Source organism: Ambystoma mexicanum, chromosome 9 (genome assembly GCF_040938575.1).
Source record: "Ambystoma mexicanum isolate Mex_15411 chromosome 9, UKY_AmexF1_1, whole genome shotgun sequence".
Taxonomy (NCBI): Eukaryota; Metazoa; Chordata; class Amphibia; order Caudata; family Ambystomatidae; genus Ambystoma; species Ambystoma mexicanum.
This window is the reverse complement of record NC_090931.1, coordinates 543,852,414-543,879,876: the sequence shown is the minus strand read 5'-3', so window position 1 is coordinate 543,879,876 and position 27,463 is coordinate 543,852,414. Positions and strand designations below refer to the sequence as shown.

General features: G+C 43.4%; 1 protein-coding gene across 2 annotated transcripts in view; it reads left to right on the top strand.

The window, feature by feature from the left end:
- Positions 1 to 27,017, top strand: part of RPS6KB1 (ribosomal protein S6 kinase B1) — a 718,570-nt gene extending 691,553 nt beyond the window's left edge. For both annotated transcript variants that reach the window (XM_069615097.1, XM_069615096.1), the window contains one exon: positions 19,419 to 27,017. In XM_069615097.1, coding sequence (XP_069471198.1) covers positions 19,419 to 19,550 — 132 coding nt within the window. In that variant the 3' untranslated portion in view covers positions 19,551 to 27,017. The remainder of the gene's footprint in view (positions 1 to 19,418) is intronic.
- The last annotated feature ends 446 nt before the right edge of the window (positions 27,018 to 27,463 follow it).

Below are 27,463 nucleotides of genomic sequence, written 5' to 3'. Positions count from 1 at the left end.
GGCCTGTCAGGAGAACATTCTGAAAGGAGAACATTTTTGGCAGTAGTCACGAATGCCTCACTCACGGGGTGGGGAGCCCACGCCAACGACTTGACCATCAGCGGTCGTTGGTCTCCATCAGAGTCCAGACTACATATCAACCTGTTAGAGCTGAGAGCCATCAGACTTGCGCTGAAGGCGTTCCTGCCAGCTGTACAAGGAAAGAACGTCCTGATAATGACGGACAACACGGTGGCCATGCATTACCTCAACAAAAGAGGAGGCGTAGGATCACTACCCATGTGCAGAGAGGCGATGCAGCTCTGGTTTTGGGCAATCCAAGAAGGAATCTCTCTATCGGCAGTTCACCTAGCCGGAGAGAAGAACTTGACAGCGGACGCTCTGAGCAGGCAGAGCACAGTCTCCCACGAGTGGGAGCTAGCTCAGGAAGTCCTTCAAGAGATCTTCGCCCTTTGGGGAACCCCTCAGGTGGATCTGTTCGCCACCAGCCTCAACAGGAAATGCGATCTGTTCTGCTCAAGGGAATTTCCCCCGAGAAGAGCTCTGGGAGACGCGTTCATAGTGGACTGGGAGTTTCCGCTTCTGTATGCGTTCCCACCGGTCCCTGTCATTCCTCAAATGATCAGGAGGTTGAGAAGATTCCGGAGAACCATGATCCTAATTGCCCCGGATTGGGCCAGGAGAACGTGGTACCCGGACCTTCTAGACTTGTCCATCTGCCCTCCAATTCGACTTCCACTCAGAGAGAACCTACTCTCACAGAAGGGAGGTCAGGTTCTCCATCCAGACATCAAAACCCTCAACCTTCACGCTTGGCTTCTGAAAGGCTGAGGTACAAGGATTGGGACCTCCCTGATGATGTTATGGAGGTGTTGCTTTCGGCAAGGAGGCCAGCAACAAAGTCTTTATACCGCTGCCGTGGAACAGATTTTGCAGCTGGTGTAGAGAACAGAATATCGACCCTTTTTCATGTGGTACACCAATGGTTTTGTCCTTCCTACTATATTTGGCGAATTCAGGCCTTCAAGTTGGCACCATTAAGGGCTGTCTCGCAGTGCTATCCATCTTTAAGCGCACTGCGGAAGAACCATCCTATTCCAAGTTACCCTTGGTAATACAGTTTCTAAAGGGGTTAACCAATGTTTATCCCCCAAGACCATTCCAAGTTCCCCTATGGGATTTAAACTTAGTCCTAACTTTCCTGATGGGCACACCTTTCGAACCACTCCATTCTTGTTCGTTAAGATTCCTTACCCTTAAAACTGTTTTATTAATAGCATTTACATCTGCTAGAAGGGTGAGCGAATTACAAGCTCTTTCTTGTAAACCCCCTCACACAATCTTTCACAGAGACAAATTTGTCCTGCAAGTGAAGCCTAATTTCCTCCCAAAGGTGGTTTCTGAATTCCATAATCACTCAGAAGATTACCCTACCATCTTTCTATCCTCCTCCTCATCCGGTGAAAGAGGAAGAGAGGTTACACAGGCTAGACCCTAGAAGGGCTTTAAGTTTTTACATCAGTAGACTAGCCAGGATAAAACAGGCAGACCAGCTGTTTGTAGGTTACACAGGTCACAAGCTGGGGTTACCAATAACTAAGCAGACCATTTCCAGATGGATCATTCTAGCCATTCTGGAATGTTATAAACTGGCAGGGAAAGAGCCCCCTCAAAACCTTAGGGCTCATTCGACCAGAGGTATTGCAGCTTCATCGGCCCTCAAAAGAGGTGTGCCGGTTAAAGACATCTGTGCGGCCGCTACATGGTCGTCTGTCCATACCTTTACACGATTTTACAACTTGGATTCCTCCTCCAGTCAAGAGACTAGGTTTGGAAGGGCTGTACTGCATTCTATTCATCAATAGAAGACAGCGTGAAGTCAGTACTCCCTCCTCCAATAATAGAATACTGCTATGGGAGCCTATCTAAGATGAGGAATACGTCGGAGGACACAATCCCTTCGAAGAACAAGTTACTTCTTACCTTGTAACGTTCTTTTGACGGGATGTTCCTCCGACGTATTCCTCATCGACCCTCCCATCCATCCCTGCAGTTCTACTTCCCTTGTTGTTGCAGCTTACGCTCCTTCAGGGTGATTAGTCTAGTCCAGAAAGAATTATTGTGGGCTACAAAACGGAACTGAGCAACGGACGCTGCGCGCGGCCTTTATAGGCAGGATGACGTCGATACGGCGGCTGTTGAGGGACATCGACTCGGAGGACGTCGACGCGCAGCGCCCTCTAGAGAAAACATTTTCTGAGGCCAGCAGAGCTGGAAGAAGATATCTAAGATGAGGAATACGTCGGAGGAACATCCCGTCGAAAGAACGTTACAAGGTAAGAAGTAACTTGGTCTTCTCAATTATACCTTGTACTTTACATGTAAATTCAAAAGTTCTCAACCAATCCAGATTATCATTTTTCACACCATACACACTCGCCAAATCCTTGGGGAGACGAGGCTTTCTGAACCTGGTGGTATCAGGCATTAAGGACTCTGAAACGGAAGAGTCGAGAGACAACTTTTTCATTTCATACCCCTGATGCATCTCCTTCTCTCCAAGTTGCAGTTTTTTTCTTAGGTTCCTTTCCCCTCATTTCTGATTGCATTTCCAGTTGTCTGAACTCTAGTTGTATCTTTAGCTTTTCAATTTCCAGAACAAGTAGTTCTGGTGTCATGTTAAGAGAAGGTCGGGGCGAGGCTAGGAATGTTGGAGGTGGATCAATTGGCATTCCTGTATCCTCCTCTTCCGATTCCTCATTTTCTGGAAGATGTGGACTAAGATTTATATGTTGTCTTGCATCGTTCTCACATGTCTATTTCTGAAGTTGGGGTTACATGCCTACTCACAGGTTTGGTGATCCAACAAGCTTTGGATAAGTTCACGTTTCTTGCCTTTACAACGGAGGCATCTAGATTTACACACATCCGTTAGTTTATCTGTTAGATTGATTAGAGGCCCTGCTTTAAAATTTCCCATGTTATTTAGTAGTCTGTGTAGGTTGAACCAACCTTGTGAATTAATTCTTTGGACGGAGGTGCAACCAAGAGTCGATGTAATCAACACTATTCAATCCCACCAGCTGTATAACCAGTGTTAGGGGAGTTTTTCTTTAAATCCTCTAACATGTGAGAAATTATCAAACTATTCCTTTATGTACAGGCCCCAACTTTTAGTATAAGTCTGTACTACCCATAGGTTTGATAGCATGACAGAGCAGCAAGGCTCCTCTTATGAGGAGTTTGTGAGTTGTAGGCAAGTCCAATGAACTCAGGAAGCACATAGGCCCAAAGAAACTCTCACACACTTGTAGTTATAGTAAAAATATACGTTTATTTTATATACACACAAAGCAAAGTTAGATTCAGGTTAGTAAATACTATTTAGACTAACCAACACAAATAGAAAACTTCACCAATACTTTTTCAGGTGAGGAAACCAATAGTGGAATTAACACAGTTCATTGATAAATCAATTCACTTCTTAGTCACTCAGACAATGTTCTGTTGTAAGGAAATGGGGTTATTCAGCACTAGCAAGAGCAATATACTAATTTGTAATACTTTTCAATGATTACACTACTTTAGCAGTCTTTCCCTAACTAGTTAAGTGTTAGGCAAAAATTGAAGTAGTAACACTTTGTGAGACTACTCAACACGTGTCCACTTGGTATTAGAAAATTCACATTTTGTTATAGTCCTGTACTACACAAGTTGATAGTGTAACTGAGCAGCCGTCTTATCTCAAGAGGGGAAAATGTGAGCTGTAGCAATGACCTTGGCAAATACGGCCAAGTAACACTCAAGGTTTCAGTTATAGTTATTTATTTAACATCCATTTTTAAATAAGCATTCTTTAAAAGGGCAATATATGTAACAATCAAATTTACTTTAAAATACTTTTCCAGAATCAGCATAGGAGCTTTTTACACACTTCCTACATCTGGTGGTGACTTCATATTCGAGGACAGTAATGGCATTTATATATCACTAGTACACTTTGCAGATTCTGGGGTTGCAGAAAGGAAAAGTTAAAGGATGGAAAAAGGTTAAACAGGTTCTCGGGACATGTGAGCATACTTAAGTGTTCCAGTGAAGTCTAGACAAAACCTTTCCCATCAATAATAGTCTAAATACAAGTTATCACCTTTCAGGGACAGAAAATATCAGTCAATGGACTATAAGAGTCTGCAGAGAGCCAGGACAGCCAAAGTCAATTTGAGCACAGTCTTTGGAGATGTGTCACTTCGTAGTTAATAAAAGTCTTGCACAAAGTAGTGTTTTGTAGAATCAGTTGTGGAAAGCAGAGTTGCTATCGACTCTAACAAAACTAGCCACTGCAAGAGCAAAGCTAAAGACACTGGGGTAAGTACCCCAAGTATGAACAGTACCTCTGGTTTGAAGACGAGTGGTGCAGCTGTATTCTGTCCTGTTGTAGCAATTGGAGATCCTGAGTTCCTGAGCCTCAGTCGTGGGGACAAGCAATTTGGAGGTTGTCTGCAGCTACGGCTCTTTTCGGATTAGCAGCACGGTGAACAGGCTTCCTTCACGCCTTGAGTCCTGCACTCTGGTCGAGGGACTTGGGCACTGGTCGTCCTGCTTCTGGAGGGTCCTTAGATTAGACTCCTGGAGCTTCTGGCAGGATTGCAGGCGTTGCATTCGACTATGGATTTCTTGACACCTGGCACTCGGTTCCTGCAGCAGCAAAGAAGTACAGTCAGTTGGGGAAGATGGTCCAGTGGAGTTCGTCTCAGGGTTAATTGATCCCACTAACCCAAGGGAAGAAGTCCTTCCTTCCAGAGCTTCTCTTGTCGATCAGAAAAAGGAGTTTCAACACAGCAGCAGGGCTTCACCGGGCAATTCAAAGGTGCAGGAGGATGCAGCAAGCTTTGTTCGCGGTTTCTTCGTCGGGTGTTCTTCCCAGTGGTGGACTCTGCCTCTAGTCCCAAAACCCTTGCCTTTTAAACAAGTTTCTCCCATTCATACACAGCCTAGGCTGTCATTTACACAGCAGCTTGGCTGTCCAGAAAGGACAGCCAGACAATCAGGACTGGGTGCATTCATGCACTCCTAGAGACAAAGGACGGGGGAGTTTGAGAACCTCCCTCACTTCCTGCCCTTACAGACACACTGGAGCCAGAGACGGGTTTCAGGACTGAAGCACACCAGTGGCAAAACGAACAAAGGGCTCAAACCTGGCTTGGCACGCAGAGTAAAACCCAAGAAACACATCACAAACAGAAAATGATGAAAATGGAAGACTGGGGCCATTTTGACAAAATGGTCACCAATCGGTGCTATACTGCAGCTGAGGATTCCGCCTGCAGTAGGAAAGCACAATGGTAGGAAAATTAAACCACTGCCACCAGCCAACATAACAAATGTTACATAAGTATGTAGGATGAGGGGCTAATAGGTAACCACCCAGCAGCCCACATAAGATGGTGTGTTGGACCTACAAAGAGAAAAGGTAAGCAAAGTCAATTTCACTTTACTATTCTTGGGAACAGTAGTTCACACATGAAAAGGTATCTAAACCTTATGAGTAAGCTAAAGGATTTGTCTGACACTGCACCGAAGGTACTGTCACCATACGAAAAGTAGATGCCTATGGAGTTTGTCATACTCAAAGAAAGAAAGCACAGAGTCAAAATCAGATCAAAACACATGCAAGAGTGTGAAAAGGATCTTACTCCAGGGTTAAAATTAAATAGTCTTAAAGTCCAGCAAAAGAGCTGTGGGTCACTAAGTTTGCAGGGAATTAGCACAAAAATGATAATTCTCCATAAGAGTTCTTCAGAGTCAGTTGAGGAGGGGTGCAAAGTCATTTGCAGCAGCAAAAACGGCAAAGTATCCAATTACTTTAAAGTAGGATGCTTTAGTGAAATACAAAAGTTATCAGGGACCTTGTAAAGGACTCCCTATAGGGGCACAAGCTTTAGGCTTGGACGAATGGTATGGGTGAACACCCAAACACCGGAAACAAAACTCTAGCAACACAGGAGCGACAAAATGGCTTGAGGTGAGTACTACCAGGGAGTCGCACAGTACCGGAGACGTGATGAAGATGCAGCTGGATTCTTTCACGGTGCAACAGCAGTGGACCTGGTCTCTTGGTTGTGGTGACAAAAGGAGGAACTCCGACAGGGATGTTGTATCAACAGTTGAAAGGAAGGACACTCTGCAAAGGATTCTTCGTACTCCAATGTCGGTCTGCAGTTTTGGCGCCTTTTTACAGTCTCAAGGATGAATGTTTACCGCCCAGGAAAATCCACCTCGATTCTTCACTCCTGCACTCTTGTTAGGCGACTTGAGGAGAGAGATCTTGCCTCTGGAGGTCCACCTGGAGCTTACCAAAGTTCTGAGAGGATTCATTCACGAGATGACGATGCACTGCAATTAGGTCTGAGGTCCCCTTGTATTAGCGGTTTGCAGCCCAGGAAGGTCACAACATGTCGGGGGGGATGTCTCGTTCTGCAGGTCATCTTATGACTACTTAATCCCACCAGCCAAAGTGAATGGGTCGTCCTTTTTGGAGCTCCTTTAGATTTATTTGAAAACGGGGTCAGGGCAGCAGTGGCCTCTTTGCGGTTGCTGTAAGGGGCTGCAAGCATCTCTGGTCATAGTCTTTGGATCTTCTGTTCCAGTGGTTGACTTGCCTTTTGCCTCAGGAACCTCAACTTTTATTAGGATTTCAAGCTCTTACTCTGCAAACTCTCCCTCCAGTTTACAGAAAGGGGCAGGTGGCTTTCCAATCAGTAAAGGAAAGGGAAATCCTTCTTCACATAGTAGGCAGCGCCATCAATAAGTAGTCAACACAAGGTAAGGTTAATGGTAAATAAGTATTTAAGGTGCCCTATTGTGAGACACGTATTACAGCAGTTGATTTGCCTTTTTCAATCAGGGCTGTACACATTGGTCAAATTAGGGTAAATAATAAGACAACATATACAAGTAACAAGTAAGAGTCAAAAAATTACAAATATAGTGAAATAATATGTATAGAAGTGCATCCGCAATTGCATTTGAACAATTTTAAGTGTAAAAAAATGACAACACAGAGATTGGAGGGGGAAAGGGGATGGATATTTTTAGGGAAACTGAGAAAAAGCAAAAGAAATTTGGGAGAAAAAAGAGAAACATTTTATCAAGACATTTTCAGCTTCAAAATGTATTGGTGAATATTTAAAAAGAATTTTCCCTGCATAGTTTTTATTAGCTAATGGTGTATACCTTACCTAATTGGTGTATCATTGTCTGTCACATTTACAATTTTCTGGTTGCCCTGTTAACTGGTTAAATCCTGCCTGAAAAAGGTACAGTTGTTTATCAATAGGGGGCCATGTTGTATACAATCAACTAAAGACAGAAAACAGGGCTAACGTCTGATCACTACGTGTTAGTGATTCCATAGGTCACAAGTGCTCGGGGGCAAGTTATTGTGAAGTTAAGGGTACGTTTTTATCCGTGCGACAGAACAAAACATCACTGTGCCAATTAGGCAACAATGGCTAATATACTGAATTTTCAGCATCATGTAATACAGTACACACACGTGTACGTGTTCTAGTCTGGCACTCGATTGTGCGGATAAAGAGTGAATACGTCGTGATAGTAAGCATGTTTTGGTTTCCTTAGCGGCATGCATCAGCGCTCTGTTTAATGCGAGATGCGCCACATTTGGCTGTCGGCCCGCTGCGGTGTGCAGATATCTGCCGCATGATGCATAGGGCTTACGTGGAAAGTGTCTGCAAAAGCTCCAAGCGTCGGCAACAGGATCAGCGAGGCTGCGCTTTGGTTTTGTGTTGTGCTGCGGTTACTGAGGTACTGTAGTCCTTTTTCGCTGTCCATAGTCGCAATGGGCGCCATGTTTTGGCCTTTGAAGAAGCAGTTTGTTGGTCTCTAAACAGACTGATTTCCTGTACAGTGATGATTGCAAACTAATTACGCCCTGACTGGATACATTGAAATTTCAATTCATCTGATGGGTTCATGGGAAAACTACCTTAATTTAGTGTTGTGTCCTGTTATTTTGGGCATTTCCGAATTGGAGGAAATATCCAAAATAATATACATAACACAAGTGAGTCTCTCGAACTGGAAATGCAGGGAAGTATGTCTGCTGTTTCTGATCTGGTCCAAAGTGTTAAACCAGCGGGTAGTGTAAACCAGCAGTTTTATTTCTTTCATATATCTTTATATAGATTGGCTAACATGGGTCTGTGTTAGGGAATTAGTGGTGTTTAAAACCCCGGCTATGGTGGCAAGTCGAAAAGGTTCACCTGGTTATTTACATGCATCAATATTGTGCTATGTTGAAGATTATGGACTTTTAAAAAAACAAGCAATTAGTTAATTAAATGGTTACCACCTGTGTGTGGTTTACATTCTATGACACAATTGAACACATTTATTTCATAGTTTTCTCTGGACCAAGAAATATATAGGTTAGCAGGTTCTTTAACAAAAAGACCCCCATCTCGTTGTCAGAGTTCAGGCCCACCGTAGTAGATCTAAATTTACAAATGGTTTGTGCTTCCTGTTCCTGTTGGCGTAATTCTCCATTTCCTCCACGTCTGCCTAGGCATACTTTTCTTACTCCAATTAATTTGTCACGTTTGTCTTCCATTTGGTGGTGATTGCCAGTGGACCGCAAGTGGCAATGTTCCGTCTCGGCTGCCTACTGAGGCAAGGTGTTCACGTATTCTAATCCTCAATTCACAAATGGTGCTTCCAATATAAATTTTGCGACATGTACAGATTGCATACACAACATATTTTGATTTACAATTGATGTTGTCCTGAATAGTTGTTGTTCCATAGATGTCCATGAATTTGATTTGGTGGTAGCTTCATGTGCATATTGGCACATTTAGCATATACCACATTTTCTAAAGCCAACTGTTGTTTTTTGTAACCATGTTTCTGATGTTTGTTAATCTGCTTAGAATCACATGCTGTGCATAGGTCCGACATCCAGTGGTCACTGCGGAGTATTGCATTTTGTTTTTCGTAGTCGAAAAGGGGACGTCGACTAGGCGTGTCTGAAACACTATCCCTATAGTGACGTGCGTTGTACCCACAATCCCTCACGCGTCGAGGTCCCTCAGATTGTTTTTTTCCGCCCAGCTTCTGGTCGCCTTCACGCGGAGCTCCTCGAGAGACATTGCAACCCTCGACCTTTGGTCGTTTCTTCTACGAAGATTAATACAGCACTCCCTCGACGCAGTGTAGCTGTTCTCCGCCGAGCAAAATCGTCGACGGAGGGTCGAGCGGAGGAAATCTTCGGCGCTGCCGAACACGTGGCCTGGCCTCGCTGGCCACATACAGTAGGGAGAGTGGGGTCGTGGGACATCTCTGGGTCTTTCTGAGAATGCCTTTCCCTTTCCCCTTCCTTTCCCTGGGGGTGTTTATCGCGATTTATTGCCTCTGCTATGGAGAGGACACCATTTAGGTTTTGCCCACTTTGTAAAGGCAAATTCACTTGGAAGGACAAGCACTCACGGTGTAACTGCTGCTTGCCCCTCGATCACAAAGAGGAAGGGTGCGCGGCTTGTCGGCTTCTGAAGCCTAAGACCGTAGGGTTAAAAGGTGGGCGGCCTACGCGATGTCGAAGGCCGAAGGTTCACCCGCCGCTGCTACCACCGACAGTGACGAGGAACGCGATGACACGACCTCCGCCACGGAAGTCGAAACCCCCTCTAAGGAGCGCTTACGCGCTTCGTCGTCTGTCCCCGGCCCCGACGGGCTCGGCTCACGCCCTGCTTATGGGGATGAACACCCCGGCGACACTGACGCACACAAAGATTCACATAAAGGTAAGCACACAACCCATGGCTCTTCTTCGTCTAAGTCGAAGAGAGCTTCGGCGCCCAAGGAGACGCAGGTTCCACCGGCGGCCTCCTCGGACCGTTCGGGTTCGAAGCCCCTCTCGCAACCGCAGCCGCGACCTGCGACTGGGCTTTCGGCAAACAAGGGCACCACCACCAAACCATCGGCCGGTGCGCATCAACAGAAGGCGCAGACCGCCATACAGCGCTCGATACCCATAGCGTCGAAAACTCAAGCTTCCGCCGACAAGAATGTCGCCGATAGCTTAGCCAGGATCGTTGTAGCCGACGCCCAAAAGCGTACGCCGAAGATTTCGTCGAGCGTTACGCATAGATCAAAGGATACGCCAAAAACACCCGAAGGAAAGCAGGGACTACCCCCTTCAGTCAGGGAGTTTCCCGACACACCTGAGGGTTTTGAGGAGGGCGACGGGACACTTTCCTCGACGCTTTGGGAGAGGTCGAGCCATTTCGAGGTAGACAACTCGAGTTTTCCCCCGCTAGACCGCTCTGGGGTACCCCATGAAACTATGGAAAGACTCCACCTCTGTATGGAGAGGATGGAAAAGTTTATGAGTACCCAAGCCCCTCTAACTCTCAGAAGAACTAGAAAAGGGCCTCAAGACGACCCCAGAGCCAAAAAACCGAGGCTGGTCGATCCCCTGCTGGACACAGCCTCAGACTTCCAAGATGTATATGACCTCACTGGGGAGGAACAATACTTCGAGGAAGAAGATGATTTCATGGACAACGAAGGACAGAACCAGGAGGAATGTCTAGAAGACAGAACAAACATTATAGAAGAAGGCTTCGGGATTAGCCCAGGAGAAGGACCTTCGCACCCCTGGCAATCACCATCAGTGTGTTCCGACACTGATGCCCTAAATCTAACTCCTCCGGATAATTCTCCAGTTAGGAACACGTCTCCAATTGACGATCAGCCTACTTTCAATGCACTGTTGCGCAGAGCAGCAGCGCATTTCGAACTGGACACGGGAGAACCCTCTCCAGAATTAGACTTTGTAGAAAGAGTCATTAAAGAAAAACCCCCGGTCAGCCAGACCATTCCACTCCTCGCCTCAGTTAAAAGGAGGATCACCCCGTCGCTGTCCACTCCCGCATTGATCAGAGGGGTCAATCCACGGATTGAGAAACTTTTCGCTCCTTCACCCTCAGACCCGCTCTACATTAGGGGACATTCCATACCGGACTCCCTAGTTGTATCTAATACTAGAAAGAGGGCAGGGGTACCACTTTCCACCAGTGAGGCACCCCCTGACAAGGAGGGCAAGAGGCTATATGCCCTTGCAAAAAGAGTTACTTCCTCGGCTGCCTTCTCAGCAAGAATTGCCAACAACAATTCCTTGCTTGCGAGCTACGCAGACGCGCAGTGGGCCAAACTGCGCAAAGACGCAGAGGAAGCACCGGAGCCTTTACGTACACGCCTACTGTCGACTATTGGCGAAGGAACACAAGTTAACCAGAGCATTGTAAAAAACTCTCTGGACGCGGCAGAAACAGCAGGACGTTCCCTAGTACAAGGAATACTCCTAAAGCGCCATGTATGGCTGCGCAACTCAGGCTTTAAACCGGAGACACAGGCGTCTTTAATAAATAAACCTGTCGAGGACGCCAACCTCTTCGGAAAAGCGGTAGATGAAGCCCTAGAGATGGCCAAAAAAGAGTTCGACACTATCAAGACTCTTGACCAGATCTCTAAGCCCACTACCAGACGCGGCTATGGCAACAAGCGCTTTTTTCGTGGCCAACGGCAACAACAACAAGGTCAGCATCAGCAATACCCTGCCACCAATTACCAAGCCAATAGTGGGCAGTACAGCCAAAGAGGCCAACGCCGGGGCAAAGGGAGAGGTCGGGGATCCACCCCCAGAGGCTCCCAAGCCCCCAACAACTCCAAGTGACGCGAAGATTCGCGTCCCCTCCCATGCAACACCGGTCGGGGGCCGGATAACATCCTTTCTTCCTGCATGGGAGGAGATAACGTCAGACCGTTGGGTACTTTCCACCGTAGCCCACGGATACTGTATCGAATTCAACAGTTCCCCATCCTACAGACCCCCGAGGGGACGGCGGTTGACGCCGGAACATCTTGCCATCCTTCTTCAAGAAGTACAACAACTGCTGGAAAAAGGAGCCATAGAGGTCGTGCCTCTATCTCAGGTAACGGAAGGTATTTATTCAGTGTACTTCCTTGTACCCAAAAAGGATCTAACCATGCGCCCTGTATTAGATCTGCGCCCAGCGAACAAGTTTATCAAACCCCAAAAGTTTCGTATGGTGACCTTACAGGAGGTGATCCCGCTGCTTTCACAGGGAGATTACATGACAACATTGGACATGAAAGATGCATACTTTCATATTTCAATGTTGCCAGCACACAGAAAATACCTAAGGTTCATGATAGAGGGCAAACACTACCAGTTCAAGGTGCTACCCTTCGGTATAGCTTCAGCACCAAGGGTATTCACAAAGGTACTGGCAGTGGCTGCGGCCCACCTGCGCAGGTTGTCCATCCCAGTTTACCCTTACCTCGACGACTGGCTCATAACAGGGGACTCCTACGAAACATGTTTCTCCAATACCCAAAAGACGGTAGACCTTTTGTTCCAACTGGGCTTCTCCATCAACGAAAAGAAGTCCAGTCTAGATCCCAGTCAAATCAAACAATTCCTAGGGGCTCTAATTCAAACAAGGGACGGCCTCGTCTTCCCCTCCAAAGAGAGGGTCCAAAACATGCTGTTTCAGATCCCCCAATATGTGACCGGCCGAGAGGTGACGGTACGCAAAGCAATGCGCTTGCTAGGAATGATGGCGTCGTGTATTTATTTGGTACCTCACGCGCGCCTGCGCATGCGCCCAATGCAAGAGTGGCTCAACAGCCAGTGGTGTCAGGCCAGCGGACAATGGGACGATCTAGTGGTGGTCTCGCAGGCCTTGGTTCTCTCGCTACAGTGGTGGACAAAGGGGAACATGGAAAAAGGAAAACCCTTTGCCACACCCGCGACGGAAGCCACTCTAACCACAGACGCATCCCTCACAGGATGGGGTGCTCACCTATCCCATCAGACGGCTCACGGAGTGTGGACTCCGAACGTAGCATCCAAACACATCAATCTACTGGAGCTACTAGCGGTATTCAAGGCGCTAAAAGCCTTCCAAGAACACCTACAAGGCAAGACAGTAATGGTCCTTAAGGACAGCACTACAGCCATGTACTACATCAACAAGCAGGGGGGCACCCACTCTCCAGGCTTGTCCAAACTGGCCCAGAATATATGGAAGTGGGCTCTCAAACAGGACATGTTCCTACTATCACTACATGTACCCGGGGAACTCAATCTGCTGGCAGACAGACTCAGCAGAGATTTCCCCCTGCCCGAAGAGTACGAATGGCGTCTGCACGAAGACATCGTCTTCGACGTCTTCACACAATGGGGATTCCCAGAAATAGACCTGTTCGCAACCCTGGAGAACTCTCAATGCCTAAGTTACGCCTCCAGGTACCCCCAGAACCAATCCAAGGGGAACGGTCTATCGATGCAATGGTCAGGGAAATTTGTTTACGCTTTTCCCCCGACTCCCCTTCTCAACAAGGTAGTGCACAAGATGCACCAGGAACAAGTGACCATGATACTGGTGGCCCCAATGTGGGCCCGACAGCCATGGTTCGCTCACTTGATGGAGATGTCTCTATCTCCCCCAGTAAAACTCCCCTGCCCGTACAACATGCTATCTCAGAACAAGGGCAGGACTCTGCACCCATGCCCCCAGAACATGAATTTAGCAGCTTGGCTCCTGAGGTCATAGAGTTCGGACATCTACAACTCCCGCAAAGATGCATGGACATCCTCAGGGAAGCCAGAAAACCGAACACTCGCCACTGCTATTCTAGCAAGTGGAAGAGATTTGTCATCTGGTGCAGGAGTAAAAGCATCAACCCTATTGACTGCTCTCCCACACATGTGGTACTATACCTGACCCATCTCTTGGATTCAGGCCTAGTGTTTAACTCCATTAAAGTCCACCTAGCGGCACTTTCTGCATACACCACCTCCCAACTCAAAGTGTCGTGGTGGAGGATCCCAGTTATAAGGGCATTCATGGAGGGAGTAAAAAGAATACACCCCCCGATAGCTGACCCTGCTCCCGGATGGGACCTTAATGTGGTACTTACCAGACTCATGGGCTCTCCATTCGAACCCATGCACAAAGCATCCCTTAAACATCTTACTCTTAAGACTGCTTTTTTAATAGCTATCACCTCCATCAGGAGAGTAAGTGAACTTCAGGCTCTTTCTATTCTAGACCCCTTTGTTACAGTTCACAAAGATAAAGTGGTTCTACGCACTCACCCTAGGTTTGCTCCGAAATTTATTTCTAAATTCCACGTAAACCAGTCTATAGAACTACCAACGTTCTTTCAAAATCCTTCCAATTTGGGAGAAAGGACTCTGCACACACTTGATGTACGCAGGGCGGTCATGTTCTACATGGAAAGAACCAGACCATTGAGGAAGACTAATCAGTTCTTCGTCTCGGTGGCAGCAGGAAGAGAAGGAGATGCGGTTTCAAAATCCACTATTTCTAGATGGATTGTTCAATGCATCACTCTCTGCTATACTCTTGCTAAGAGAGAACTACCCTTTAAGCCAAGAGCACACTCTACTCGAGGCACGGGGGCATCCATAGCATTCATTGCAAATGTTCCCCTTGAGTCCATCTGCAAAGCGGCTACCTGGAGTTCTGTGCACACCTTTACAAAACACTACTGTCTAGATACACACTCTAGATCTGACTCCCAGGTGGGACAGGCAGTATTACGACACCTTTTCTCTACTGTTCCTTCTCATAACCCACCGCCAACTCCGGGTACTGCTCGCTAGTCTATGCACAGCATGTGATTCTAAGCAGATTAACAAACATCAGAAGAGAATGCATTACTTACCGTAAAAGCATTTCTGATGGTTGTATCTGCTTAGATTCACATGCGCCCACCCTTCCTCCCCGCTCGGATGGAAGGAACATAGACTTCCTTTATATATCTCTCTCTCTTTCTGTACTCACTCACGTCTAGAAGGCTCCCTCAGGGCAGAAAAAATACAAACAGAGGGACCTCGACGCGTGAGGGATTGTGGGTACAACGCACGTCACTATAGGGATAGTGTTTCAGACACGCCTAGTCGACGTCCCCTTTTCGACTACGAAAAACAAAATGCAATACTCCGCAGTGACCACTGGATGTCGGACCTATGCACAGCATGTGAATCTAAGCAGATACAACCATCAGAAATGCTTTTACGGTAAGTAATGCATTCTCATTAGTTTTGGGTTTATCTTCCTCCGGCAGCATGGATGGGCTTATGGTCATTTTTAAGGTCCGGGCTCTGCGATAAGTGACAGTGGGGTGGTCATCAATGTATTTGCCAATATATTCGTCCAATCTTAGGAGATGCCAGTTTATTCGTATATTCCTCGTTAGGGTTCCATTGTTGCTGCAATATGCGGTAATATATTTGACTTTATCTGGCTCTCGATCAAGTGGTCATATTCTGAGTCAAAGTTGATTCTCTGGTCATACTGTTTGGTTTCAGACATGCAGCTTTTGTGTGTTTGGCTTTGAACCCTCTTTCTCTAAATCTGTGATATAGTAGTTTGCGTTCTTGGTCAAGGATGTCTTGGTTGGTACAATTTCTACGTGCTCTGATATATTCCCCTTTCGAGATGTTATGTTTCACTGGGCCAAAGTGGCAGCTGGTTGCAAACTGGGTCGAGTTGACTTCTGCAGGTTTGCGAAAAGTTCTTGTCAAAAGCTTAGTATCTGCCACATAGATCATTAGGTCTAAGAAATTAATGTTTGTTTTGCTGTTAGTGCCTGTAAATATGATTCCCAAATTGTTCATATTTGCTCTCTACATGAATTGGTCTAATTCTTCATATGGTCCATTTCGAATTAGTAGAACATAGTCTATGTAACAAACACACATAACCACATTCTTGTTGAATAAAATGTCGGTATAGATATGCAAATCCTCGTACATCCCCATGATGAGGTTTGCTAATGCTGGGGCATATTTGACCCCCCATTGCTACCCCTATTTTTTGTCTGACAAATTTATCGTTGAGCATGAATGTTATTTTCCAAGGTTAATGATGGCATTTCCTTAAGCATTACATGATAGTAAGATGCTGATTCTTCCTTCAGGACAGCTAAACTCCTTGCCCCCCAGTGTGGACTGGTTCCTTTCAGGCACACCAAAAGACCAAGGATAGCAGAGTTTCGGGATCCTCCCATGGTCATGGTCCTCGCAGACACACTGGAGCCTCTGCGAACTACACAAAGTTCCAGCCGAAGACCAAACTCAAATCAGGACCTCCCCCATCCAGGTTGGATGAAGGACCAAGAAAGAACCACCACACAAGAAATGGCGAAAAAAGAAAGTCACTATGTTGGAACAAAGGTGACCCTTCTGTGTATAGCCACAGATGTGAAAACAGCCTGCGAGCAAAAATCGCACAAAAGTCAGAACATGTCCACTGCCACCAGCCATAATTGTATGCTGGTTACTGTAATAGGAAGGTTACAGGTACAGGGATAAAGGGGATACTGGGTAACACCTCAGCACTCCACCTCAGGTGGTGTGTGCTGAGCTCTCAAAATGAAAGGATAAGGATTAAAAGTATCTTTCTGACCTTGAACAGTAGTTCTTAGGGAAAATAAAATAATATAAAAAGAAAACAAAGGGCTCCCAGCAACACTGCTCATAGGGTGCTCTGTGCTGCAAAAGGGAAACCCCGGTTTCTTTAAAAGGTATGGAGGAAAGCTTAAGATTCCCACTCACCTAGGGACAAGGAAACATCACCAAGTCCAAACAACAATACTGGGGTTGACACAAGTCGGGAAAATCTATCAGAAGTATGAAAATCTTAACCAACACCTGCTTGTATTTTGCCCAGCTTCCAATCGAGAGGTGGGCTCTCATTTAAATGCCAAGTACTTGGGCATAGCTGCTAATATTGTAACCTAGACACCTCTTGCACCTCACGTTGCTTTTGTTAGGGAGAATTCTCATAAATGGTTGATTTCCCTTACCTACCGAGTCCCTCGGCAGCTTTGCTGGATTTATTTTTTCACCTGGTAAGAGTGTGAGCCTTTTTTCCCACTCTTACCTGTGTTTTGCTATGTGTATTTCTACTTTTTGTGTGATCTTGGGCACTGGAGCTTCACCTACTCCAGGGCACCATATTTTTCATGTGTTACACAGCACCTTCAGTGCAGTGACGCAGGGTTGTCTTTTAGACTTCCCAGTGACTCTATTTTTCTGGGGCTGACTACTGTCCCCCAGAAAAGATAAAGTTGCCATTAACTTTATGTAGTCACTTTTACCACAGACCCAGTCCTATGGAGTATTGGAAAGGATTAATTCTTATCCCTTTTTGTCCGTGCCTCTTGGAGCATTGTTTCGCTCCCTTTACATTAAGACTTGGCTGGTGGCAGTGGTATCTATCTACCCTAACTTTTCTACCGCGATTATCTTACATAAACGTGTTAATGTTTTAGGCTATTATAATGGCCTTGAACATGAACCCGCTTCACCAAATACATTATAATTTTGCTCCGGCTGGGTTTATTCGCCATTTCTTTTTGTTAGTCTTTCTCGTGTTAGTCCCTTTGTTCATCGCCTTTTTTTCGGGCTTCCACACAAGCCCTCCTTTAGGCGCCTGAGAGTCTGGGTAGGCAGGATGTGAGGGAGGCGTTTTAGGACCCATGCCATGGGTTCCCTTGGTAACCCAAGTTGCACTTCTGTTTGACTACCTGGGTGTCTGTCCTGGCCAGGACAGCCACCCTGCTGTGTGATTGACAGCCAGGCTGTATGAATGGAGGAAAACTGCATAAAAAGCAGGTCTCAGGGACTGGAAGAGCAGAGTCTTCACTTTGTAACTACGCCAACGATTTTCAGCTGGTGTTAGACATTACTGGCGACCACTAGAAAGACCAACGGATGCTAAATGGGGTTTACCACATGATAAATGTTGGATGTCCACTAACTGGCTTTGTTTGAATGCGGCCAAGACGGAGCTTATGCTCTTTGGTCCCCGGCAGACACAAACTAAATTGGACCAAAGAGATGACAACTTTATAATAGATGCCACCCAAATCAAAGTAGCTCAGAAAGTGAAGACCCTGGGCGCATACATGGAAGCAAATTTAGATTGTGAGGCCCATGTAACTGCTATTACTACCAGCACAAACTACCACCTCAAAGTTCTTAGGCAGGTAGCACCACTGATCTCGGTGGAGAACCGTACCAAACTTGAGCTGTGATTCTCCCATGCATTGATTATTGCAGTGGACTTTTAGGAGGTGCAAATAAAGCTGAAATCCAGCACCTGCAAAAAATTCAAAATGCAGCCATTCGCATCATCTTTAAGATGAAAAGATCAGAGCCTACGACCACTGCTAGGAAAAAGTTACACTGGCTTCCAGTGACAGCTAGAATTCAGTTCAAGTTGTTAGCTACATGTCACAAGTATCTTTGGTAACGCCCCAGCATACCTGAAGGATAAGGTTAAACTCTTATCAACCTAAGAAAAACCTTCAATCAGCTAAAGGCTTCCTATTGGAATTCCCATCGGTTAATTAGAACCCGAGGCCTTGGACGCTCATTCCATGTTCAAGGGGCCAAGGCTTGGAATGTCCTGCCCTTACAACTTCGGAAAATGGAGAATCGTCTCACCTTCCGTGAACAACTGAAAACGATTCTCTCCAATTAGCAAACTATCCAATTTCAGCTTCCTCATCACTCTATCTTTCGGCGCCTGGATGCCTACGGGCTTTGGTGCGGTATACGCTCAATAACATAACATTTAAATTGCTGGAGTGCCATTTTGATCCCACTTCATTTTGTGAGCTTAACATGTCTGGAATTTAAGGGAAGTGGTGTGGTGTATTAAGAGTGTGATTTTTAGACTGCTTATAATAGTGTAATGTTAAACAACTGAAGAGTGAAATGAATGTATGTTCTTTTACTTGAAAACCTTGAGTCAGTGTTTGCCTGAATCATAGTAATTGCTGTCCTTTGTGTAACTATTTGATACTGCTCACTTACTATTGAGATAAGCCTAGCTGCTCTGCTACCACTTTAACTGTGTAGTACAGACTTGTACCAAAGGTGAAATTGTACTGTCACTTATCTTAATTGTGTGAGGTGTTCCCAAAGGGTACTGCATATAATTCTGCCTAACACCTTTTTTGACAACACAGGCATAATTATTGTTCTTACCAATACACAAGCATGCTTCTTTTCCGAGCCAGACTACTGGTGTGTACTCTATTACAGTATCTGGTTTTGTTTCAAACGTTTTGAAGGTTGATTGAGTAGAGAAATGTACCTGGAAATAAATTTGCAATAAACTAGCTGTAGAAGATGAAGACTCCTGCTCTAGAACATGTGATGCAACAAATCAGATAAAATGTACTCCTTTCATTAGATGCTGAAAATTATAAATGATTTGTCCTATGTGACACATTTTATTATTCACAACCATGTTTGTTTCTTATCTTTAAAGTCCTATAAAGTTTTCCCCTGGAGATTTCTGGGGACGAAGTGCTGCACCTGGAACATTGAACTCTCAGACGCCTGCCGAGTATCCAATGGAAACAAGCAGCATGGAACAAATGGACGTGTCTGCTGGTGGTGAAGCATCTGCACCTCTTCCAATTAGACAATCCAACAGTGGGCCCTACAAAAAGCAAGCTTTCCCTATGATGTCTAAACGACCAGAGCATCTACGCATGAATCTTTGACAGTACATAGGTTTTTGTTTTCGTTTGAACATTTGTGAAGTTGAAACAATAGGAGCAAAGTGCCCAGGTTTTTGAAGACGAGCAGAAGAAACTGGGTTGCTGCCTTGGTTTGATTTCACCCTTGAATTCAACAGTATAAGGAATTTGCGTGCGTTTATGCTGGATGGTCCACTGATAAACTAGCAACCAACATCTCAAAAAGCCTTTTTTTTTATCAATCAATGGTGCAAAAATATTACCAATGGAAACTACTTTTCACCCGGTTTTGCAGGATGGGAGGCGAATGATGGATTTGCAGCTACCTCTTTAACCCATCGAATGGTCTTTCCTGCCGGCCGTTTGGATACAACAGTATTACAGGCTGGAAGGTGCCTAACAAATCACTGGTCTTAAGTCATAGTTTGCATAAATTGGGTTTTTCCTCTTTTCTTTGTGTAAAGTGAGAGGACTTTGGATTTACTTTCAGCAAATCTGGAAGTTTATTGCTGGCATGGAAGCGCAGTCGTAGAAAGTGATCAGTAGTTGGGATACAAGATAAAAACACATTCATATTCACTTTTATATGCATAGATATGTATATATACTTTTTTTAATTTTTTATGCAGTTTTTGATCTTTTCCATTATGGAGGTAATTACATATTTTAATTTGCAGAATTATCCGTTTGGCCTTGACAAAAGACTGATATTAAGATTAATTAACTGATACAGCAATGAGCAGCTACCAAATGATTGTGAGCAAGCAGAAGGTTTTGTGGGGGCAGAAATACTGGTAGAACATTGGTGTGGAGGTCTTCCGGAGTTTGCTTGTTTGCACAGCTGGCTAATACTGTGCCTGTGTTAAACCGTGAACACTATTGGCAGCACTGGTTTGATCAAAAGCCATTGCTGTTCTAAAAGGAAAATGGTTTAATATTTCAATGAGGTCCACCCTGGATTGTTCAGACGGGCTTTTAGTTTGGTCTTTGCTGTGGAAGAATGCCGTTGAAGGCTTGTGTGCTGACACAATGAACTGTTGTGCAAGTTAAATGTAAATCAATGTTTTTACAACAATGTGTTTCTCTTGCATGTTCCTTTCACCTCAAACCAATGTGGGCCTTTGTGATAAAAATCTGTTGAGTACAACAAAATGATCATGTTCAGCACAGCCCGTGTAATACGCTGGCCTGTCCATCATAAGTAGCTTTTTAATACCGTGTCCACTATGCACTGCAAGAAGCGAGAGATTTTCAATCTTTGATGGATCATTGTAAGGGATCTGTTCTCATTTTGGAGCAGGTTTCTGAGATTTGCAGGCTGTAAGATGTACTGTGAGATGGTCTTTGCAGCTGACGCACCCATTGAACATGTCTCTCTAGATGAAGCATCATCTATTCAACATGTCCTCCCGCTCTATAAAAAGTAGCAGACACCATAGGATTATGGGAATGTGCTCATGATCTTGTTTAGGTATGTATCCTTCTTTTCCCCACTCCCCCTGCACCCCCACTTCAACATCATGAATTTTCCCTCAAGCAAGACAACCCATCAGAAATGTATTTTTGATGAAGCTTTTAAAATGTCTATACAAGAAAATTCTACTGCATCCCTTTTTGGTGTGGTATGATGTTGATCACTTCTTGGATGAAATTCAATCATTATAAATCCCCTATTACATAGCAAATCTAGATCTAAAACAGAATGTGATCTGATTACCAGCTGCTGGTCACTCAACCTTTTCCTGGATTCAGTAATCCTCGCGCCGTACTCCAATTGAGTTTAGCTTTATATTTGCTCCCTAGCTAGTTTTATGTAACATGTTGCTGAAGAATTATTAACTAGGAACAGTAGTTGATGATCAACTAATTGCACCATGGCCCCCTTCTGTAGTTAAATGTGTAGTCTTGTCTGGGTGGCTAACCCTTGTCCTGCCAGAACATTGGACAAATGGATACTTGCGATAGCCAAGCTGTTGCCTTTTTAACATAACTGTGCATTCTTCCACTACCCTTTTGATTCCCCATATCCAGCCATTAAATTAGTCCTAAACTTGGTTGTGTTTTATGATTAAAAGATTCCTTTACTTAAATCAGAGTTGGCTTGCTTTTGTACAGCTGGTAACTTGCTTAAATAATAAATGTCTGGAGAAATCGGACAAGAAAATAAACAATTTGTTCATACGTTAGCTTGGCTCTCAGCTTAATATACCATGAGATAAATTCAAAAGTGCTAACCTGGTGAAAGGGGGAGCGCATTGTTGTGCTCGTATAACAGATAATCGTCATCTATGGGAGGTGATGCTCTCGCGTTGGGACTATACATGGATGCAACAAAAACATGTAAATTGCCCCCATCCCTCGGTTTTCATGGTCATTGCTACAAATGCTTTCATTGTAAAAAAAAAAAAGAAAAAATGGTCAGGCTTTATTATGTAATGTCTTCCACGATGGAGGGCATCTCTGACAACAGTTCAGTAATGTCTGTCTCTTTTCTGTGTTAGAACAGGACATTGTCAGTTTATACACATGACATTGCAAGTGCAAACAAAGAAATAAAGGTATCTCTACCTTACTCTAACCTTTGCCTTAAACGGATCATACCACTTAATAAGGGTAGGGGGGAGCGTAGCTATTTGTCGACCTTTGCAATCATGTATATAGAGTGTAAGAGACTGGTGTCACCAGCTTTTTGTGTTCTATCAATGATTTAATCAAAAGATTGTTTTCTAGCATTCGTCAAAAATAGGGATTCTGTTTTCCCTTTGAATAGCTGCTGTGATTTGCTCAGTTTTTCAGACCTTTTTTGAGCCATAGGATTCAAGCCATATCACCAATGCTCATAGGTGGACTTGCCAACAGAAGGTGCGTTTCAGGAGAATCATGCAGAATACATACTCCTCTATCAACTAATGAACATGCTAATAGTTTATTTCCCAGCGTCCTACTAGATTTTCAGTCTGTCACTTTGATGGTGTTTTCTCTTGTTTTGTTCCTATTTTATTTAAAAAAACTGTTAGATGGATTTGAACAATAGTTTATCGAAAAATGTATATAGACACATTTTGCAATATTTGTCAGTGTTTATATGCAGCATTAATGTCTGTCCATAAGTGTTATGCCATGAATGAGCAAAACCAGTGCAACTTTTTCCTTTGTACAAACCCAACAGCACAGTTTACTACATTATGAAGCTTCATTAATCTACAGTTTAACTTCATTTGAACTGAACATACATCTTATTGCATACATGCACTGGCATTTGTGGGTGTTTGTTTCCTTTGAGGGAAAGTAAAAGGTTCCCTTAATGATATTTTTCCCACCTTGACAAGTGTTTAAAGTTCCACTTGCCTACCCGATCTTCCTGGTGGTGTTCAGTTTTTTCACCTTTGTTCAGCTTCCTTATAGCTTTTGACAGTGTCAAAACAAAGGTGCTAAAGTACATTTAATAGTACAGCTCTTACTGTTCATTCATGTTTTTAATTTCATTTATGCATCTCTTTTTAAGAAGCTTTCCATTTACCTGCTGCTCTTGGTTTAATTTTCACCTGCTATTTGATTGCATTCTTGTAAATTTATGAATGGGGCTAAATAAGAATTGGTTGCATTGTGGAATGATCGATATAAAAAGTATAAAGTAAAAATGTTTGCAATTTCTTACTTGTCGAACAATAGATGGCAAGCATATTCGAAAAACTGAACCTAAACACTGGCTTTGAATGTGTGTCAGACTATATATGGTCTGAAGCATCATCTTAAATCCATGTACCTTGCATACTAACTTTTAAAAGTGAGGCCTTTGACATTGCCAAACTACCTTTCTAGACCAGATCCTAAAATGGGTCGAGTGAGAGTGGGGGGGGCTGCTTTTTTAAAACACTTGCCAATCAAGTTAGCATTCTGCAACTGTATGGTACTGTATTCATTAGTAATGACAAAACCCTGTGAGCTTCATAGTAGGTCACCTTTATGCAGCCCAGGCTTTTTGGCCAATTGGTGATTTGCATTCTTTAGGTCCAATATGATTAGAGGTCACATTGATGACTCAGGCTTTTGGTAATCGTGGATCTGTTGTAAAACTGAAAGGGGAGAGGTTTGTGAATTTTCGTATTTTGGTATTTTGTTGCTGGTCTGTTAAGAGCTCGATCAGATATGGATCTGAGATTAGGTCCATCCTTTTCACCTCAAATGTGCAAATCCGACTTATAGGTTTAAGGCTAAAACACCCCTAAGCAAAGCAGAATACATTGCTGTGCAATTGAGAACCCTCAGCACAAAGGTTTTACTAAGTCTTTTACAAAGCACGAGTATATTTCATTTGTAACATAACAGCTTGCACAGAGGTCTTAAGGATCATTTGAGAAAGGAAGTGACCTCTCCAGTAGCTGGATCATTTGGCATAGTCTTTTGCATTTCCTCTTGGAATGTATGTTTTTTAAGACTTTTTGTGCATTCACTAAATGCACTTCTGCTGAACACTTTTGTGGCCTTCCCAATTTGGGATGGGCCATATGATTTCAAGAAAATTAGACTATTTCCCATTACTGTATACCCCACCGCTTCCTAAAAAGTAGATCTTCAACAGTAATGAGAACCATATTAGCCATTTGTATTTGTGTTAAAGTGTTCTGCCCCATCATGAAGTATTTTTCTTCAAAATGTGAATTTATGAACTGGGGATGCGTCATTCTACCAAAACTGTGTTCACTTGTGCAAATTGAATCTAGTGGGCTTTTCTTCAGAATCTGAGAGCCACAGAGTTTGACTGCAAATATGGGCTAAATGACCCATCTACACATTCAAATATTTGTCTAGGTTTGTAAGCTCCCAATGATAGATTTTTCATTCGTTTGGTAGCCATATTGTTTTTTTCCTAAAGTAGAGGAAAAACTATTTAAACTCCCTCTTTGCAGAATTGCAGTATTGCAGGCTCTTTTACAGGAATTAATTGTATCTGTTGTGAGTTGCTGTTCCTTGGCTGTACATTTGTGGGCAGAGAAATGGTTTTGAAATCCAAGCGATGCTCTGCAATATCTGAACCTTTTAAATTTAACTGTGGTAGTTTCTGCTACCAAAAAGCGCACACTATGCAACACTGTTACTCCTGTATTTATTTGTAATACAATCTAATTATAAGAAACCATAAATTCCCATATATATTATTGAGAAAGCGCTGAATTTCTGCTTTGTTGGTTTGGATATTTAATGGACCGCATTGAGAATTTGCAGTGTTTCTTTCATATTGAGTTTGTTTCAGAATATAGTGTGATAAAACATTTTTTTTTTAATTTGAAATAAAGCTGTGTTTTAATGCAATATCGCTTTTATTTTACAGAATGTGTAGATTACTAGGCTTGGTGTATTCAGGACTGGAGCACATGAGAAACTCCTTGAGGTTAACTATGTAAATGCGTTAAGACTTTAGCTTGAATGCAGGTGTTTTAGTTCCAAATTAGATTACATCACATGTATTTTTTTTGTGGTGTGAAGTAGGTGCTCTGGAGTTTCAATAGACTAGACGACAATGTGTTCATCTGTATTGAAAATTTGTCAAAGGCATGTATGATAAATTACAGTAAGGGATTTCAGATCTTGCTTTTAAAAAAAATATATTCTTTGATTTATAATTTGAAAATGGATTAATCAAGAGTTTAAAATGTCAGGACCGCAGAAATACTTTTTACCCTAGGTCTTGGAAGATCACAATACCTCAGTTTTGTGCTGTGCCACAGAAATACTTTCAGAGTGTTTTTAAATGCATTCTGCCACTACAAGAATCCTGCTGCTCGGTTTTTACATGGTCTCAGCTGAATTTATCGTAGACTAAATCTTCCTTTCAAGAGCATCCTTTTCATGTCTGCTTCCTAGCTCACATACAAATGGGTCAATGTCTTGAAACAGTAGTGAAATTTGGTTGGCCTTGTTTCTCGGTTTGTGATGACGTAAGCTTAGATATAGTATAAGTTTAGTAACCATGTAGGTTTCTATGGTGAGAAGTCCTGTGGTCAAATTGAACTACAGGTTCCCTCAAGGCGAGAGATTTATGCATTGGAGTATTCCTGTAGTGTACCTATATTAACATCTGATCAAATGTAAAGTTATAAATCGCCTCCACTGTAGGGATTTGTGATGGTACACTGTGGGACCCATTTGTTGTGTACTGCACAGATACAGGGGCTTTTTCACTCTTTGAATGTGTTTGGCCTGCTTTGGGAAGTGCACTTCTGGTGGGCCAACATGTCAAATTGAACTAAACTGGACTTGGTATACTACTTGCCTCAAAAGGGCAGGGTGCTGTGCCTTGCATAGAACATTTAGGTATATCACTTTGTTGATAGTTATGAATCATAACAGAAAAACATTGTGTACTAGTCCAGACCAATATAGTTGAAAATGTTTTGGGGAAAATCTGATTTTTTTTTTTCTTCTCCCATCAGGGCCAAAATGTGAGGTCCACTTTAATAGATTATGCATTGTCACTGCCAGATGTCTCATACAGTTGATGGTAACCCTACAGCACCTACAGAATGCGAAGTGATATGTGCTCTTTGGACATTTCCATAAACCTAAATAACGCACTTCTAATGACATAATTATCTTAATTTCAACATGTATTTTGGTGCTTTATTTATAAAAAAATAAAATTTTGGGCACCTCAAAAATGTACACTATTCAAGCAGCAGTTTTGTGCGACACTATTCCCTTCACCACATTCTGCCCTTCACCACATTCTTAGCATGCACTTGGTGAAGTTTTGTCTTCCGTCTTCCAACATACAGTGAGGAACCCAAGGCGAAGAGGTTGGACAATGGCATTTGTAAGGATTTCAAATTAACTTCAAAAGCGAATGATACACTTTATGAGAGAGTCTGACTTAAATTACTCTCCAGTCGAATGTTCTGAAATTCTTTTAGAGGCTGATAGCTAAACACTACAGCAGCACAGAGAATGTTGTAGTTCTATCAATGCTTTCATAATAACACGTGTAAATGTTATGTGGTTGGTACCATCTGTCAGTTTTCTTTTGTGCTCAGAGTTGGGAAGCGTCTATCCTTTGGCTTCACTTATTTGTTTGCAAATATAGCCTAATGCACATGAGGTAGTAGGTACCATGATTGTTTTCTGCGGCTGTGAACCTAACTGCACAAATATTTTACTTTCAAACTTGTTTTGTCTACAGTGTTCTTTTCTGGAGCATAAAGTTGGCTTTGCATCACCTTACTTTGCCTATAGGAGATAAACACAATACCTTCTTGGCTGCCTTAAAGTGGTGTGAGGGAATGCACATGCTTTTTAATCTTGTTTTTAGTTTTTACTCTTCTAAAACCTTAAAATTGAATTACGAATGAATGAGTGTAAATAGCAAATAAATGCAAATCTGACTAAAATCTTGTATCCTGTTTTCCGTTCTAATTTTCTATTTGCACTCAAAATATGCCTGAAGTTGGCAATTGTTTGGTTTCCACAGCATTTGTCCCATCTTGTATTGGATAGTTTGAGGACATTGTAAATGTGTGCTTCTTGCCTACCATACGTGGGCTTGGCATTTGAATCCATTCTATTACTGCCATAGATCTACATTTCACTTCAAATTACAATACAAATGTAGCATGTGTGATATTGAGCCTGGTTTCAATTTCTTTGATACATTAACTTTTTTGTCCTGCTCTCCATTCTTCCCAAAGTATTGTTCACTGCCTGTCAATTTTGGTGCCAAGCTCCCAGCACAGTCGTCCCGTGCCTTTACACTGGGTTCCAGTGCCTTTAGTTCATCCCGATTTATATTCTAGTCATTCCATGTTTGATATCATTTTCAAATGCACAATTCTATGAT